We start from the raw sequence: 18,533 nt of genomic DNA, 5'->3' as shown, positions 1-18,533 counted from the left end.
TGACAAAGAAAACACCTGCCTCTCAGAATGCATTTCTGTTTTGGATTTGAAGATGACAAAATACAGTTAAGAGGGTTCAGAGCGCTTCAACTCCCAAGGTGGTCATGCTCTAATAGTGTACTTTGGTCTCTGGTGCTACAACCACTTAGGAATAGCAATGCGTCTTTGAGCAGAGCTTAGAGATCCTGGAACTCAAGACCAAAGTAATGAATGATATCTTCTTATGAAAGACATCCAGTCAGAAAAAACGAAAGAAGAGGCTTTGTGGGGTTAGGGGTGGGGTCGGGGGGACGGAGATCCAAGGTGAATTTAGGACAAGGATGTTGTGCCTAGCACTAGCCTTGACTTGTTCTGAGCATTGGAGAAAAGATTAAAATATTAAACGGTACATGGTTGACTTCTTTTGCCAAGGAATCTAAACTGCCTTTTGGGTTTCCATTATTAAGCTGCTGTATGGCTTCTTTTCTAGCAAGTGAGGCCAGATCAAAGAGTTTTTGGGTTTTTTTTTCATGCTGAGCGTCAAGCCACTTCCCACGGGCAGAGGCAGCCCGGGTTTTCTTGGGCGCCAGGCACCACTGAAGCAGAAGCAGGGACTCCCCCATCTCTCTCTCCTGGCTACGCCCAAGAGGGAGCCAGCGGAGCTCAGCTGTGCGCGTGCGTGTGTGTGTGTGTGTGGGGGGGGGGGGCACGTAGGGGGTTTCCCTACAAGGAACAACGAGCTCCTGACAGAAGCATTTGCTAGGGTGGAGGGGGTAGGGAGAGTGAGGGTGCACCGCTGGCCAGCAGCGGTAACCCGCAGGAAAAAGGACACGCAGCCAGAGCCTCACGAGGTGGCCACCCACCGGGAATCCCGGGCCCGCCCACCCCCGCGTGTGGCGGGCGGATCTGGAATCTCAACACAAAGGGAATCCTCGGTGGCAGGAAATGCATCACGAAGAACAGAACTAGGGGCGGGAACAAGGAGCCGCCTCCTTTCTCTCTTCACCCCGCCCTCACGGAACCCAGGACCACAGCGAGGAAACCCCTAGAGTCCTTCATCACCCCCAGAATCCCCGGGGATTCTAGCAAAGAGCCCTTGCCAGATGTTTGGGGGCCGCTTACACCTGCTGCCACGCCCGAATGAATCCTGGAGGCGGGGACCCAGAGGTCCCTGCAGTGCCTCAGACACCTGTTCGCGTTTCCCTCCTTCCTTTCCGGGTGCAGTAGCACCTGGGCTTCTGTTTGTTCTTATCTCCTGGGCTCGTAACTTTCCCTTTCCTCTTTGTCAGGGTTTCAGTGGAGCCTGGGCTCGCATGTGTCTTTGCCCTCTCACAGGGATGCACCCCAGATTTGGGTGGCTTTCCTTAGCATAATGTAGGAAAAGAGGGAGTCCCCTCGTGAGCCGGGGGAAAGCGGCAGAGACCGCTTTAGTTTTCTGAGACACCTGCAGTTCCTGGCACTAGGCCAGTGGCGGGGGGTTGGGTGGAGGTGGAGCTTAGAGCCGATACGCTGGGGGTGCGCGTGGGGGGGGGGGGTCGTATTGAAGCTGCTTTTACACTGAAAACTCAACTCTGTTACTTCCATGTATTTTGTAAATCAATAAAAACAGCAAACTTTTCGAGAACCACTCTAAGCATATTTCACAGAAGAGTGGAAAACTATTGCGGATTTAAGCGGATATTTTTTTTTTCTCCTTTTAGTTTGTGTGGGTTGGGGAGAGCACGGAGAATTTGGCCAAGGGAGGGTACCTGAATTCTCTTTTAGAGCTGAGGAAGGAGAGGTCGCAAAACCTCAAGCTTGGGTCGGTTTTCCAGTGCTAGGGAGACCCTGGTGATCGAGGGGTGGTGGTGGTAGGCAGCCAGCTGACTTGGACCTGGGGATGGCAGGTGTACCGGAAGGGGGACACATCCCTCCAAAGCCTCAGGCTGTCTTTGCTACCTAGGACACCACCATGGGGGCCTCCCCCTCCCAAGTTCTAGGCGGAGGCGGGTTACCTGCGGTGACCTATCTCCTCCCCTCCAGGACACCACACCCACGGGACTCTGGTCTCCAGGGAGAGGGACCGAGCGGGAACAAAGGGGTCTTTGTTCCCGGCTCCAGGGGGGCGGGAGTTGGGCTGGCTAGCGTTTTTCCTTTTCTCAGCGTCCCTGGGGTACTCGAGGCTTAGCGCCACGGTTTTCCCAGGTAGGGCGCCGTCCTCCGAGACCCTAGAACTCAGGTCAGGGCGCGGCGCCCAGGGCCACCGTGGGCTTTCGCAGGGTCTACTGAGAGACCCTAGGGGTGTCTGGGGGTGTCGCTGAAGAAGGAGGAAGGGACGGAGCCTGGAAGGAGGCGGGTTCAGAGTGCTGATCCCGGGCTTCTCTGGCCACGGCTCAGCGGCCGGGGAGTACCTCCTTCTGTTGCCATCCACCCCACTTCCTTGCCTGGCCCCATCCTCTGCACGCCTGGCCCCCCGCCCCTGCCGTCATCACGCTCCCGGTGGCTTCTCCCAGCTTGGTACTTTCCTGCAGAGCCATCCTTCTGGACAAACTTTGATGGGGAATTTCACACCGAGCTGGAAAAATGCCGGTTATGAAAGGATTACTGGCTCCTCAGAACACCTTCCTGGACACCATCGCCACCCGTTTCGACGGAACACGTAAGTAGGGCTTGCCCGAGTTGCCAATTTCCCTAGGATGGTTTTTCTCTTGGAGTTTTGCTCCGGCTTCTCTGATTTCATGCGCACAATTCTTTGCCTTCTTTTCTTGCCAGAGTAGCCAGGGGAGGAAAGGAAACAAAATAAAACAAGACCCCCCCCCAAAAAAAAAAATCATAAAAGCATTTGGTATTCTTATAGATGATTCCCTTGATTGCCTAGGTTTGGAACACAAATCTAAAGAATGATGGACAAGGGGTTCGCGGTGGGACCTGTACTGTGTGGTGCCTTGAGGAGCTTGGCGCAGGGGGGGATGCTGTGCACTTTATTTTTTTCTGGAGTTCCGAGGCTGCCCGGGTTAGAGTTTGGAGGCTTTCCAGACTCCTCTGACTTCCCATTCGAGTTTAAGAAATCCTGAGTAATCAGCCTGGTTAGGTGTGAGCTGTCCGGAGACTTTCTGATTACTGGGAGTTTGTCAGAATCTCGCCTCTTAACGCTGAAATTAACACGACACTCGAGGAAAGACTATTGAGGAAGGAGGACTTGGGCGTTGTGAAGACTGACTCCACCACAGGGGAAGTTTCAGAGTTTTGTGAAGATAAATAGTATTGAATATCTGACTTCTTTGGTTGGACTGGAAAAAATGTTCATGCAAATATGGTGTTTTGTGTCTTTCTGGAAATAGCCTGTGATCTTTCAGGACCACGGTCAGATCCTCGCTCCTTTAGGCTCCTTCTGCTGGAGCCTGGGGATCTTGCAGTTGGTTTTTAGCTCTGTCCCTAACAAATGCTGTCAGTAGGGTCCACCAGAATATCCATGTCCTCATTGTAGGCAGCTTCTGTGAGCTCTTGTCCCCTTTCCCGTCTGTTATACAAGACTCATCTCCTGAAGCCTGTATGGAATTTAACATTTACTTCCACTTCCACATGGGCACTCTGGATTCTCGAACCCTTCTAGGGTGGGACACAAGATTTCAACCTTTTGGAAGACTTGAGCAAGTTTTGTATGACAGAAGGGTGAAATACTTTTTAAAATTTGTTTGGCTTTTATTTTTGAAATCCAACCTAATCAAGGCTAATGTGACTCTTTGCTCTTTTTTTTTTTTTTTTTTTTTTTTTTTTTTTTTGCAGCTGTTCTTTTAAAATAACCTTTAGAGTTACCCACTTTTTCCCTTTTCATATTACTTGGTGTTAGGAAGTTTGTATGAATCAGATACTGCTACTAGAGATTTGTGTTTTATTAGGTGACAATAAGAGAAATTATTTGAGGTCAAGTTCAAGTCCTTGGCCAATGCCACCACCAGCAAAAATCGGCACTATTGTCTCTAGCTGCTCTAACCAGGATCCCTGAAGAGCAGTTCTGAGCAGATGGCAGTTCTTAAAGTTGAATATTCCAAACCAAGGTGCTCTAAACATGGGTCCTGCATGCATGTTTTGAAGGTTGAATAGAGTGTGGTGCATACTAAATCATCCCAGCAGAATCCTGGGAACCACTGCAGAGACACATTTGGATTTCATTTGCTAATCAAAAAGGCCATAGTGTGAGGATGTGGCCTCTTTCTGACTCTCATGATGAGCAGGAGTGCACATGTGGAGAGATAGATGTGTGTGTGTGTGTGTGTGTGTGTGTGTGTGTGTGTGTGTGTGTGTGTAGAAAAATTTAAATCCTTATTTGAGAAGCTCATCATATGTCAACATTTAGCACAATTAAAAAAAATTATCTAAAACTATTTGGTGACCATGCCTGCTCTGTGCTCCCAGAATCTTGAGGATTCTTGGAGAGATCCAGTCTGCATGAAATCACAGTATTGCCAACTAGTGAGAAACATGAAGATTGGCAGTGGAAAGATTTTGTTTACAGAATTTAATGGATACCTTTTCTCTCAAGAAACTCCATTACAAAAAAGATTGTTATTTTTTCACTTAATCTTTTTTTTTATTGCAGGATCACTTGAATAATCTGAAATTTAAGTAAATTCTCAGTCACAGAATTTACTAAATTTAGAATTGTGAGACTATCACTTTTCCAGCTAAAGGGTTAGTTTATCTTATTATGACATGTTTTCTTGTTGACACAATTTTATTAAATAGTGCTAGCCTTGAAACTTTTTCCTGTGAACATTCTCCTTTCTCTTGATCCATGCGTTAAAGTCATTTTTTGAAAGACAAGGCTATATGCAAGTTTTAAAGCATCAAAAGTGTCACCTTTGCAATTAAAAACTGCTGAATTATTCATATTGCTACTTTATTCTGTGTATACTGAGTTGACTGTTCATTTCTACTTCATTTCTGGAGTATGTTTTATAGCTATTCTCATGTATGTTTTAGTAGTCTTATTTTAATAAAAATAAAGAGAAAAAACATCCTGGCAAAATTTCCCCTTCTAACCTAAAGAATGCACAGATTTTTATTACCCTTCCTGATTTACTATTGAATTTAAAATGTTATAAGAACTCAGGGCATCATCTACAAGTCTCTCCAGCGGAAAAAAATTATTCCCATCCAGAAATCTACAGCATAGTCCTACAATTTATAGTATGACAGGGCAACAGAAAAGAAATTAGTTGTGTTACTCAATGATGTTCTGCTGATTTGACAATCAAATTTTCTTTCCTTTCATTTTCAAGTATGTAATTTATAAACATTACTGGAAAATAAATATTGCTTATATAAAATTATAACTAAAGTATACATGTTGAAACATCTAGTTTGTTTAACTAGAGTATAATGAGACAGAGAAACCAAGAATCCTTCAGTTGTTGGATCCATATGCTCCATTTATGGAGGAAAAAATTATAATAAATTATTTGATTCATTACATGGACTAACACTTCTAACTTAAATCACACAGGCACATATAACTGTCATCATACCTAATATATAGCTCATGCTTACATAGCTACTTTTATTAATTGTGTTTAGTACATTATAACTTTTCTGAATCAATATTGGCTTTAAGTATGTTAATATTATCAAAATGTTAAAGAGAAAATATAACAACAAAACACTTAAGGACATATTTAGAAAAAATCCCTAGTATTTTAAGTATGAATATTTGTCACTAAGTACCATTTGATGAAAGGTTATTTTTCTTTTTTGGAAGATATAAAGACATGTCCATTTCAAGCATTTATGGTGCATTAGCCTATATTTTCCAGCCTTATCTAAAGTTGGACAGAATGCTTCTTTCTCTTTGTGGTTACTAAGACAAATTGTAACCTGATGTACCCCATCAATGAGGTGGTGCCTAACATCTTCAAAACAAAGGTGAAACTCATTAATATTTGTATATATTTATGTAGTCTTATAAAGCCTGATCAAAAGATCTAAAGAAATTTATTAATGTTGAAATGCTTTCTTTGTGGAGGCAGTTTTCAATGTGGGTTTTATTGTTGTTATTATTATTTTATTTTTTTCATGTTGGAAGTGCAGGAAGAAACACAGTGCACCTAATGCTGGGCAAGGGCACAGTAAGGTAGGACAGAAGCCAGCATAGCTCCTCTGAAGCCTTGCTGCTTTGGAGAATGTCACTTGGAGGCCAATAAAAAGTAGTGCACTTTATTATGTGTGAGCCTGTTGGTAAAGTTTGTGTGAGGGAAACAGCCTGGCACTCTGCTTCCTGAAGTTCACAAAGATTTGTGCTCTTTGGTTTTGCTTTTTTTTTTTTTTTAACCTGTTCTTAATATAGACTCTTGTATTTCTGGTATCTCTGCTTAGGAACCAAGTGTCCTATGTTAGTGTTCTATTTCTGTGTAATAATCATCACAACATAGAAGTTTATCACCTCCCCTTTGTAGTTGTGGTGTCTGTCTAAGCGTGGATCAGCTGAGTCCTCTTCTGGGAGGCCCACAAAGACATAAACAAGTTGTCAGCTGGACCTGTGGTCTCATCTGAGGCCTGAAGTCCCCTTTCAGCCTAAAACAGTGGTTGGCAGACTTGTAACTTTATAAATGAGGTCCTGTTTTTCTTGCCATCTGTCAGCCAGGCACTCCTCTTAACAGGTAGAGCCTGCCCTGCATTACTTCCCCACAGCCTCTCCAATGCATGGTCTCATAAGAGAACAGTTACTTCTTTAAGATCAGCAAGAGAGTCTCTAGAAGAAGTTCCTCTAAGTCTGGACCATTCAAGATAATCTCCTTTCCGATGAACGCAAGACCAGCTCAGTGCTCATCTTAATTATATCCTTAACCTGTGCCTCATCTGCATATTCATGTGTTTGCTGATATTCCAGGGAAGAGATTCCATGGGGTATGTATGTATAAGTCAGACTCTTAGGATCCATGTGGGAATTCCTCCTGCCACAGCTGGTGTCTCTTCACCATTGTACTAGCCTACTGAGCCTCACACCTGCTAGTTCACAAAGCAGGTTTTTGAGCACATTCTGCTAATTCAGTACGTAGGATGCCATGCTGATTTTACATCTGAAACCTTTAGGAACATAAGGTCTAACTTATGGGAAAGTTTGCTCTCACTCTGACTATGGTGTGTGTATGAAGCAGCCTAGGACATGCTGGTATAAGCTGTCTTCCTTCTCCTCTCATGTAGATGCAATGTGGGAGATGGGGAAATGTTCTGAAAATGAGTCTCAAGTCTCCTGGGTATAGGGAGGATGCCCTGAACCCCCTTGAGAGCTGGAGGTACCTGTACTTGAGCCTCCGCGGGATGTAGAAGCAAGAATAAGGCATCTGTAAGGAGCAGCACCCAAGGCCAGTCTGCACAGTTTAAGGTGACTTGACTGTTTTTTTACCATGGTAATGAAGATTCTAACTAAGCTAGTTTCTGTATGAACTCGGTGGAAGGTGCTTTTCTCCCTTCCTCCTACCTCTCTGTTTCATATTCAAGAAACTCTGCAGGGTGCACTCTTGCTTTGAGGGTGGTTGTATTAAACTGAATTATGTTTTTAAATTTAAGCTTTGTTTCACTTTATCAGAGAGTCAGAGGAAGAAAAGGGGAAAGAAGAGGGTGGGGCAGAAGGAGAGAGGAAGGGGAAGAGACTATGCATTCACTCTCTTGGGTTCTTTGCCTTTAAAAGGTTTTAGACAGTCCCATACATTTTCTACAATGTACAGAACATTTGGATTACAAGAAATAGACTTATGTCTTTACCAGAAATGCATTTCTTTTGATAATATATTCAAATAATTAAAAAGTTGTATAGTCTTTAAAGAATGATATCAGATAATTTTATTTTGACAACATTATAACAACACAAAAATTGCATATAATAGGTTAAAAGTAGCATTATGCCCACACTTCCTTTAGGCTTTGAATTTGGCTTTACCTTCAAGCCAACAGTCACAGACAGAGGCATCTTGTCACTGAGTTTAGCTGAGAACAAAGGCCTGTGTGTGAGTGTGTGGATGGTCCTAGGTTACCTGTTCCTGAGATGTCCTAGATTTGACATACTTCTGAGAAGACATATTCTGCATGAAGAAAGGAGTACCTCATCCGTTGTCTTACCTTTCTAATAATGCTTACCTGACATTATTTATATACAAAGCATTGGGATAAATCAAGCTTGTCTTTTTCTCAAAGGGTGCAAAATGGCATAGACACAAACTGTTATAATTTAGGTCAGAAAGGGCTAAGAGTATTAGTTATGCTGAGAAGTCTTTATACAATAACTAACACCTGAATAGGAAAGTTTATAGATCATAACATCCAAACCCATTCCATTGATTGTGCCAATTTCTGAAACACTTGCCACTGACATTTAGATGGATTTTTCAGGGAAAAAAACATACCACCAAGAATAAGAAGGGGCAAGATAGAGGTTGGTGGATGATAGAAACCAGGTAGACCAATTATAGAATGTCTTTAAATCCAGATTACTCTGTCAGAACCTAATTATACTTCTTTGTTTGGTTATGGGCCTCATAGACTGATGTGGTCATTTTCTGAAAGAAATGCCCATTTTCTTCCACACCCACCCAAGGGAGTTAACTTATAGCTAGAAGAAGAAAGTGTTGATTTCTGGTTGCAGCCTTGACTACTCTTCTCCAGGGTAGTTGACACCTGCATTCTACTGTAGAGTTCTCCTGGGATGAAGAAAAGAGATTGCACGTTTGCTGAAATTCAGTCTTGGTGACCCTGATGGCAGGTGTGCTAGCATTCAGTCCCTGGATGCCTGCTGGATGACGTCTACAGCTGAAAGGCACAGAATCATGACGGCCACACACAGTACGCTTCTCCCAGTGTGCATTTGCCAGCAACATTCACACTCTTAAGTTTTTAATCCATTTTGGTTTATTGGAGCCTAGAAACAAAACAGATAAGACCACAGTTTTGCCTATGGCATCATTCAAATTTAACAACTGGAACAACTGAGGAGTTTTCTCAGTCATCTCACTCAGATGTATTTCCTAGCTTGTAAATTCTGTGGAAGACAGATCTTGCATTCTTCTGCTTCTGTTAATGCAGCTATCTGTCTCCCTTAAGCCCTTCAAAGTCACTTGTCCCCAGACAGACTAATAATCTTTTCTAGCTCATCAAGCATATTTGTCTTGTTTTGTTTTCGGGCCCTATTCTTAGCAATACTGTCCACCTGAATGACTCCAGTTTAGAAAATTAAGTTAGCCTTTACTGCCCACATTTGTAGTTGGTTTATAGTTCTTTTATATTTTTGCTACAGGAATATCACAATTTGACCCCTCATGTCCTGTCCTGTGTTAATTTGAGTCCTCCCTTTCTCATCTTTATGGTCATGAACTCACTCTAACTAGACTCCAAGGCCAGTGGTTTCTTCTCCCATTCCTGTCCTGTCAGTTCCCTTATACTCAGAGTGACTTCTATGAGGAGTCACATGACTTGCTTATGTCTGTCCATTGGCTTACTATTACCTCTTGGATGACACCCAAAGATCTCAGTATTAACCAGAGTTGAAGATGATGCTGCAGCACAATTCATCTGCTCATTCAGACCTTGATGACTTGAAACAAAAGATTTCCTGTGAACACCGAGACCTACCCTAAAAGTTTCTCTGAGAGGTTCCCAGAGTACCAGGGGTCTTCCTCTGCTTAAAAATGACCTGCTCATCTCTCTAATCTGCTCTTCTAGGCTTTCATTGTTCAGTATCCACCTATGAACTCTGGGAAGCCCTGACTCTTCCCATTCTTGAACTTACAACAGAGCCTTTGCTCTATACTTACCTAAACAGTAAAAGAATTTGAAGTTCCTTGAAGGCAAGAGTCAGATTTTAGATACTTAACATTTGTCATCAATAGTTAACTAGTATTCTTTTACCTAGGATTCTATGATTACATTAGTTATGAAATGATCCTGTAGGATAGATCCAGAATAAACATATTTATTGTTATATCTACATGGATGCTAAGCAGGTTCCCATCTGTCTATTCTGGCTACAACCCAAAGCCTAGAAGGCATCTCCTTTTTTAGTTAAAGTTGACAAAATGCAAGCTTAGACTTCTACCACATCTCATGAGCCTGTGACCTGTTTGCAGTGTCACACTACCACTGTATGTGTGTGCAGCATCTGGAAACAATGTAAACACTGGGGGCTGCATGATATCATTTCTAGTTTCTTCCCTTTCCAAAAAAGATTGATCCTTTAATTGTAGCCATTTTTCAGCTTATGCTGTTTCCCTTCCTTCTACTGGGTTATGATTTAAGTACTTGTCACTGAAAAAGTCTTTTAAATTGGTATTTAAGACTCACATTTGGACGTAAAATTGTATTCACTGTGCAAAGCAGCTTTACTCATCAAATAAAATCTACTGTCCATGAAAAAGAAATCCACTTTCTTTGAGATTTGATGCTTAGAATTTGCTGATGTGTTGACTTTAGTGTATCCTTGTGATTTTTTTTATTGTGAAGCTAATCTCCTTCTGAAGGTATTTTGAGTCTTATAACTTTATAGTGACATCATTTGTATTTATACCTTGTATGAGTCTTATAAAGGAAAAATTTCTACCTATTTTCAGTTTCCTTTTATGAAAAGAAACTATACTGTCCTGTGTCCAGCACTATTGACATCTCTTAGCAGAAATCCTTTCACTTTTCTCCTCAGTGACTTTACAGGACGAAATGAGCATGCTTGGTTCTCTCGCTCTCAAATGTAATCCAGAGTTTCCTTTGTTCTATTAGGTCTTCTGCACAGACATCTTGACTGTACTTGTCATCCAAATGAGCTTCCTGTTTCAGTTATTGAACTAAAGAAACTGGAGACCAGAGCATGTATCATTCTTGCTGTTTTATTTGATTTTCTAGAGGGATGGATCTATGTAAGAGTTCAGCTGTTGTCAAAGTTTTGAGGATCCAGGTTGATAAGTGGACTGCCCTCCAATTTGTAACTAGGGATATTTCTTCCGTGGAAAGAATAACATAGAAGATAAACTTGGTTATACTTTTAACTTGAACACACAGGTAAATATTTCTGCTGTGAATTTGTGACTGGCAGAAGGGAGTTACGGTCTATAAGACAGAAATCCCATGGTATAACTTAGACTGCCTTGGGTTGAATTACAGCTCCATCATCTGAAAATAATGATCCTATAACTGGTCTTGACAAGCCCATGCTTCTCAATTTTAGGGAACTGATTAGATAAGCAGCCAGTGCTCTTGTCTACATGTACAGTGCTCACATTACCATCAAGAAGCTGTCTTCTTCCATATAAGGTGGCTTATTTGAAGATAATAAGTGTCTAGCACTTCCATAGAATTTGTCTTAAATATTGCTTTTTTATGTTACTAGATCTCTCTCTCTCTCTCTCTCTCTCTCTCTCTCTCTCTCTCTCTCTCTCTCTCTCTCTCTCTCCTTCCCTTATTCTCTCTACCTTTCTTTCTTTCTTACTTTTTTTTGTTTGTTTTGCAGGTTTTCTCTGTGTAGATGTGGCTGTCCCAGAACTCACTTTATAGATCATGCTGGTCTTGAACTCACAGAGATCTATCTGCCTCTGCCTCCTGAGTGCTGGGAGTAAAGCTCTGCAACACCACTGCCTGGCTGTAATTGGATTCTTTACGCTATAAAATACCAAACACTTTCTTGGTACCATGGATTTCGCATCCCTCCCATGTTAATTGATAGTTTGACTGTTATATGGATGGATTAATCAGGTTTTCTGTTAAGCTTTGTAGATTTCTGTGTCACGCTCTGTCCTTTCTCACTCTGAAATCACCTTAAGTATTATTTTATGAATCAAACTTGGCATATTTGACTCTTATCCTCTGTTAGTAAGCTCTGCAATCTCATTTGCTCAGTTTGAGGTTAAGGATTAAAGTATGTTCTTAACAAATTCCTATCCAATTTCCACAACAATTCATCGGATGTCAGGCTCATCACATTTTGTGTTCCTCTGTGTTTTTTAAACTTCTGTTAAAGTTTACCAACTTTTTCTCATATGTTATGTGCTGGTTAGTTTTTCTTCAACTTGACACAAAGTAGAGTCACCTGTGTAGAGGGAAACCTCAATTGAAGAATCACCTCGACAAGACTGGCCTCTAGGCAAGTTTGTGGGACATTTTCTTAATTAATGATTGGTATTCAAGAGCCCAGGCTACTATAGATGGTGCCATCCCTGAGCAGATGGTCCTGGGAGGGTTAAGAAAGCAGGCCCCAAGGAAGCCATGAAGCAGTAAGCAGTTTTCCTCTGTGGTTTCCTCCTCTACTCCTGCTGGATTTCTTGCCTGTACTTCCTTAGATGATGGACTGTCATCAAGATGTGAAAGCCAAGTAAGTGTTTACAGTGCTGAAAATCCTAGCCAAGACCTTTCTGAGTATTTCTATTGTTTTTGGAGAGTTTCAATAAAATTCTTACAAATTTCCTGCTGATTTTATTCCTGGAAATTTGATCTTTGGGGCTGAGCAATGGCTCAGTCAGGGAAGTACTTTCTGTGTGAGTCTGAAGACTTGAATTGTATCCCCAGAATCTACATAAAAAATTGGGCCTGGTGACACACGTGTAATCCCAGCACTTTTGTGGGGATGGGGTGTGGTGGTAGGGGTGGAAACAGACAGTCCCTGGTGCAGGCTAGTCAGCCAGTCTAGTCCAATTGGCAAGTTCCTGATCCCAGTGAGAAACCCTGCCTCAAAACCATGTGAATGACCCCTGAATGATGCGCTAAGCTGACCTCTGTCTTCGTGCACACACACACACACACACACATACACACACACACACACACACACAGAGAAAGTTTTTTTTTGTAATTGCTTCTTGAGCAGAATCTTTTCTTGCATTGTTGTCTTCAAATTAATCATGTTTATTTCTAGAAGGTTATTGATTTCTATACTTTTATTTTTATCTTAACCAGACAGATTAATGATGTTGTAAATTATTGGGAGAGTTATAATTTTGTAGTTTCTTCCTTGGGGTTTCTAAGTTAAAAAACAATACAAACTCAAGTAATATGATATTGAGTTTATATTTTCTGTGTCATAACTCTTCTCCTTTCCCCTAATTTTTCCTATTGCCTAAACAACTGTTTTAAGACACATGTTGAAACATAGTGCCCATAAAGGAAAATTTTCTTGTTCCTAAATTTAATTAAAGCTATTTTACTTTTTAAAAATACATGTTTTCCTACTTTAAAATTTTTTATTTTATATTGATATTTAAGACACTTTGCCCTATTTTCATATTTTGCCAAGTCTTTTCATTAATTGTCTTCTGATTATCTATCAGAGCAATTCTTTTGGTTTCTCTCAAGACAAAAGTGCCACTATCACTCCCTAGGATACACCTTTGCCATGATGGTCGCTGTTGTGCTTCATGAGCTTTACAGTTGAGTGGATCTATTGATTTCTTTTCTCCCTTGGCAGTTTGCATCATACCATCAGCTACTGTGGGAGCTAGTCCTCAGGGAGGAAGCGTTTGGGTTAGCTCCTGTCTAATTCCTCCAAGTCCTGGGTCCAAATTTTGTGGTGTCTTCAATAATAGTCTTACCTTCGAGCGCTGGGAAGCAACTAATATAGTTTTGTGGCTCTCTTGGATTCTCCCAACCAATAACTCTAGGAGAGATTTCCTATGCCTGGCTCTGAGGTTTTGTTAGATAGTGTAAGGATCTTGAGGGGCACATTTTCACCCCATGTGGCATAACTCCATTTAAACTATATATTATATATTTGTTACATGATATATTTATATATTTAAGTAAACATAAAATAATACCTCCCAATGGTTTTTTCAAATATCCTCCTTTCTTTTCTCTCTGTATTATCCTCCCTTAATTTGAATAATTTCAAGCTTCAAAATGGCTGTAGAAAAATAATTCTAAGAATTCATCAATACAATTGCCCAAAATAAAAATATTAGTTTTCATTTTATTTATAATATTATTTTATAATAATATAAATAAAATTCATTTTATTTATAATATAGTATTGTATTATTTTACTACTTAGTTCCTACTTTCATTCTCAAGCCATTCTCTGGTCATTGTATTTTACTTCATAAAGATATTTTCTCAGTCATTTGGACTAAACTTGACTTTTGGCCAAGCTCAAAATTAAACTTCTAAAATAATATTTTTTAAAATTATTTTCAAGGGACATTGATAGGCAAGGGAAAGTTATTCTATACTTTTAGTTGTTAATAAAATATTAAGATGAATATTCAACACATATATAATTCTGATACCTCTTTATTTCTGTTCATGGAATGAGTTGGCCTATTTTATTTTTCTCACTTGGGAGACAAGAAGCCAATGATCCTAGAGAGGAAGTGTCATTTTTTACTAGTTACATTTATTTGTGTGTGTGCGTATGCACATGTCTGTACATGTGTAGGTAATAGGACAATTTGTGGGAGTCATTTCTCTCATATTATTAAGCGGGTTTCAGGGACTGAATTCAGGTCATTAGTCTGTCCTAGGCCTGAGGTTGTGTTTTTAAATGGCAAAACTCATGCTCTTACTTCTCTGCTTTTACTTTCAATAAATTTTTATTTGGATACTGAAGAGGTAGCTCAGTGGCTAACAGTGCTTGCCGATTTTTGAGAAGACAATGCTGTGAATGTGTTGCGCTGATTGGTTGATAAATAAAAAGCTGATTTCCAGTAGCCAGGCAAGAAGTATAGGTGGAGTAAACGAACAAGGAGAATTCTGGGAAGAGGAAGGCTGAGTCAGGACACACCAGTCCGCTGTCCAGAGAGCACCATGTTATGGCACACAGGTAAAGCCATGGAACATGTGGTGACATATAGATTAACAGAAATGGGCTGAGTTTAAATGTAAGAGCTAGTCAGTGGTAGGCCTGAGCTAATGGCCGAACAGTTTCAATTAATATAAGCTTCTGTATGATTATCTTCTAAGTGGCTGCAGGGTCTGTGGGGCTGGGCAGGACTGGAGAAAACTTCAGCTACAAGACGGGAGTTCAATTGCCAGTACCCACTTCAGGTGGCTCAGAACCACCACATGTAAGTCCAACTCCAGGGGACCTGACTCCCTCTTCTGGCCTCTACAGGCACTGTACACACACACACACACACACACACACACACACACACACACACACACACACACAAAAAAAAAAAAAAAAATAAATAAATAAATAAAAATAAATCTTAAAAAAAGAATTGAAATTTGAATCCAGTGCTCTACTTGGTATTTCCATCCACATTTGTTCATTTCATTATCATAAGGTTCCATGCCAGCCTGAGTTGCAGAATGATACCTTCAAAGTCATCAGGGTGAGCTGTTGGCACAGGGTAGCAAGCCCACTCACCACAAGACCTAGTCCTCTAAGCTTGAGTCTCTGCTGAAGGCACACCAGCCATGGAGCCAGCGGCAAGTGGCCAGAGGGTGTATCTGACTTCCACATCTTTCAGATGTTGTAATTCACATGTATAATAATCATGAATGTTCTCTGCTGTGTGTATCTGTTTCATTTGTTCCCCACAGCAACATGAGCTGGGCATGGTTGTTTCACGCTATTGCAGTTGTTCTCAATCTTCCTAATACTGAGACCCTTTAATACACTTCCTCATGTTGTGACCTGCAGCCATAAAATTACTTTTGTTGTTACTTCATAACTGTAACTTTGCTACTGTTGTGAATCATAATGTCAATATCTGCAGAATATCTGATACACAACCTCCATTGGGGTCACAACCCACAGGTTGAGATCCACTGGTCTATTGTATATTCTTGTATTTATCCCCATTCTACAGATGAAGATCCAGAATTAATTGGCTTACATTTACTGAGCAGATGAGTGTCAGGAAGAATTGAGGTAACTTGTCCTCCTTGCTAGACCTGTGGTATTTTTGTTTGTTTTTGTTTTTTATCTGGTTTTCTTCTATTCTTGGTCTGTGGGTTGTCCAGCCTCTGGTTCTTGGCACTCCAGACAATGTCAGGAGTGGACTCCCTCTTGAGGCATGTGTCTCAAGCTGGACTAGTCATTGGTTGGTCACTCCCCCAATTTCTGGCCCACCTTTACCTCACAGCATATCTTGTAGACAGGACAAATTGTAGGTCGAAGGGTTTGTAGCTGGGTTGGTGTCCAAATTTCTCCACTGGAAGTCTTGCCTGGTTACAGGAGATGGCTGGTGCAGGCCCCATATTCTCCCTTACTAGGAATCTTAGGTAGTCCCTTGTAGATTCCTGGGAGTTTCCATTGCACCTGAGATTCCCATCAATTTCATTTGTCTCTCCCAGTACTCTCTCCCTCCATTTTCACTCCATCTGCGCCCTTGCTCCCTCCTGTTCCTATCCACAACCCCCCACACCACAGTCCTCCCGCAATAACTGTTCTATTTCCCCTGCCCAGAAAGACTGAGCCCTCCTTGTTTCTTAGGTTCTCTGGGTCTGTGGACTGTAGCACAATTATCCTTTACAGCTAATGCTCAATTATAAGGGAGTACATACCATGTTTTTCTTTCTGGGGCTGGATTATCTCACTCACTCAGGATGATTTTTTCTAGTTCTATCCATTTGCTTGCAAATTTCATGGTTATTTTTTAATAGCTGAATAGTACTCTATTGTGTAAATGTACCACATTTTCTTTATCCATTCTTTTGTTGAGGGACATCTAAGTTGTTTCTGTTTTCTGAATATTACAAATAAAGCTGCTGTGAACATAGCTGAGCAACTGTTCTTGTGGGAGAATGGAGTGTCCCTTGGGTATATGCCCAGAAGTGGTATAGCTGGAGCTTGAGGTAGATTTATTCCAATTTTTCGGAGAAACCACCATATTGATTTCCATAGTTTCTGTACAAACAGGCATTCCCATCAGCAATGGAAGAGTGTTACCCTTACTCCACATCCTTGACAGTTTGAGTTGTTGCTTGTGTTATGGTTATTAGCCATTCTGACAGGTATAAGATGGAATCTCAGTGTAATTTTAATTTGCATTTCCCTGATGGCTAAGGATGTCTTAATCATTTGAGATTTCTCTGTTAAGAATTCTCTGTTTAGAACTATACCCATCTTTTAAAAAAAAATTGGATTATTTGGTTTGTTGGTGTCTAGTTTCTTGAGTTCTTTATGTATTTTGGAAATTAGCCCTATGTCAGACATGGAATTAGTGAAAATCTTTTCCCACTCTGTAGGCTGCTGTTTTGTACTGTTGATGGTGCCCTTTGCCTTTCAGAAGCTTTTTAGTTTCATGGGGTCTTATTTATTAATTGTTGATCTTGGTGCCTGTGCTGTTGGTGTTCTGTTCAGAAAGTTGTACCCTGAGCCAATGCATTCAAGGCTAGTTCTCATTTTCTCTTCTAACAGGTTCAGTATATCTGGATTTATGCTGAGGTCTTTGATCCACTTGGACTTGAGTTTTGTGCAGAGCAATAGATATGGACCTATTTCCATTCTTGTACATGCCGACATCCAGTTAGTCGAGCAACATTTGTTGAAGATCCTTTCTTTCTTTCTTTTTTTTTTTCATTTTATAATTCTGGCTTCTTTGTAAAAATTTAAGTGTTCATAGATGTGTGAATGTGAGTTTTATTACTACAGCTCTGTGGTACCACTTGAAATCAGGGATGGTTAAAACCTTCAGAAGTTCTTTTATTATACAGGATTGTTTTAGCTATCCTGGGGTTTTTGTTTTTTTTCATATGAAGTTGAATATTGTTCTTTAGAAGCCTGTAAAGAATTTTGTTGGAATTTTGATGGGGATTTTATTGAATTTGTAGATTGCTTTTGGTAAGATGGTCATTTTCCCTATGTTTAAACTACCTATCAATGAGCATAGGAAATCCTTTCCATCTTTTGTTATAGTTTTCAATTTCAAACTTCAAAGCCTTGCAGTTTTTTTTTTATCATAGAGGCCTTTCACTTGCTTTATTAGGGTTAATATTTTATATTTGCAGCTATTGTGTAGGGTATTGTATCCCTGGTTATTGTCTCAGTACATTTGTTGTTTGCATATAGGAGGGCTATTGATTATTCTCTTTTTGAGTTAATCAGCCACTTCACTGAAGATGTTTATCTGCTGTAGGCATTTCCTGGTACAATTTCGGGGTTGCTTATGTATACTATCATATCATCTGCAAATAATGATACCTTAATTTCTTCCTTTTGGATTTGGATCCTCTTGATCTCCTTTAGTGCTCCTATTGCTCTAGCTAGAACTTCAAGTACTATATTGAATAGATATGGTCAGAATGGACAGCCTTGTCTTGTTCCTGATTTTAGTGGAGTTGCTTTGAGTTTCTCTTCATTTAATTTGATGTTGGCTATTGGCTTGCTATAAATTGCCTTTATTATGTTTAGGTATGTTCCCTGTATTTCTGATCTCTCCAAGGCTTATCATAAAGGGATGGTAGATTTTGTCAAAGGCTTTATCAGCATCAAATGAAATCATCATATATTTTTTTTTCTTTCAGTTTGTTTATATGGTTGATTACACTGACAGATTTTTGTATGTTGAGCCATCCCTGAATCTCTGGGATGAAACCTGTTTAATCATGGTGGATGGAATTTTTGATGTGTTCTTGGATATAATTGCAAGTATTTTATTGAG

The 18,533-nt window shown here is 40.6% G+C and overlaps 1 protein-coding gene across 1 annotated transcript in view; it reads left to right on the top strand.

The window, feature by feature from the left end:
* The first annotated feature begins 2,397 nt into the window (after nt 1-2,397).
* Nucleotides 2,398-18,533, top strand: part of Kcnh8 (potassium voltage-gated channel subfamily H member 8) — a 373,224-nt gene continuing 357,088 nt past the window's right edge. Inside the window, exon 1 of the mRNA XM_076557538.1 lies at nt 2,398-2,617. Within this exon, the coding sequence (XP_076413653.1) occupies nt 2,542-2,617 (76 nt within the window). The 5' untranslated portion in view covers nt 2,398-2,541. The remainder of the gene's footprint in view (nt 2,618-18,533) is intronic.

Source organism: Peromyscus maniculatus, chromosome 21, assembly GCF_049852395.1.
Source record: "Peromyscus maniculatus bairdii isolate BWxNUB_F1_BW_parent chromosome 21, HU_Pman_BW_mat_3.1, whole genome shotgun sequence".
In the NCBI taxonomy this organism is placed as follows: Eukaryota; Metazoa; Chordata; class Mammalia; order Rodentia; family Cricetidae; genus Peromyscus; species Peromyscus maniculatus.
The sequence above is the reverse complement of the archived record's forward strand: the minus strand, read 5'-3'. Positions and strand labels throughout refer to the sequence as shown.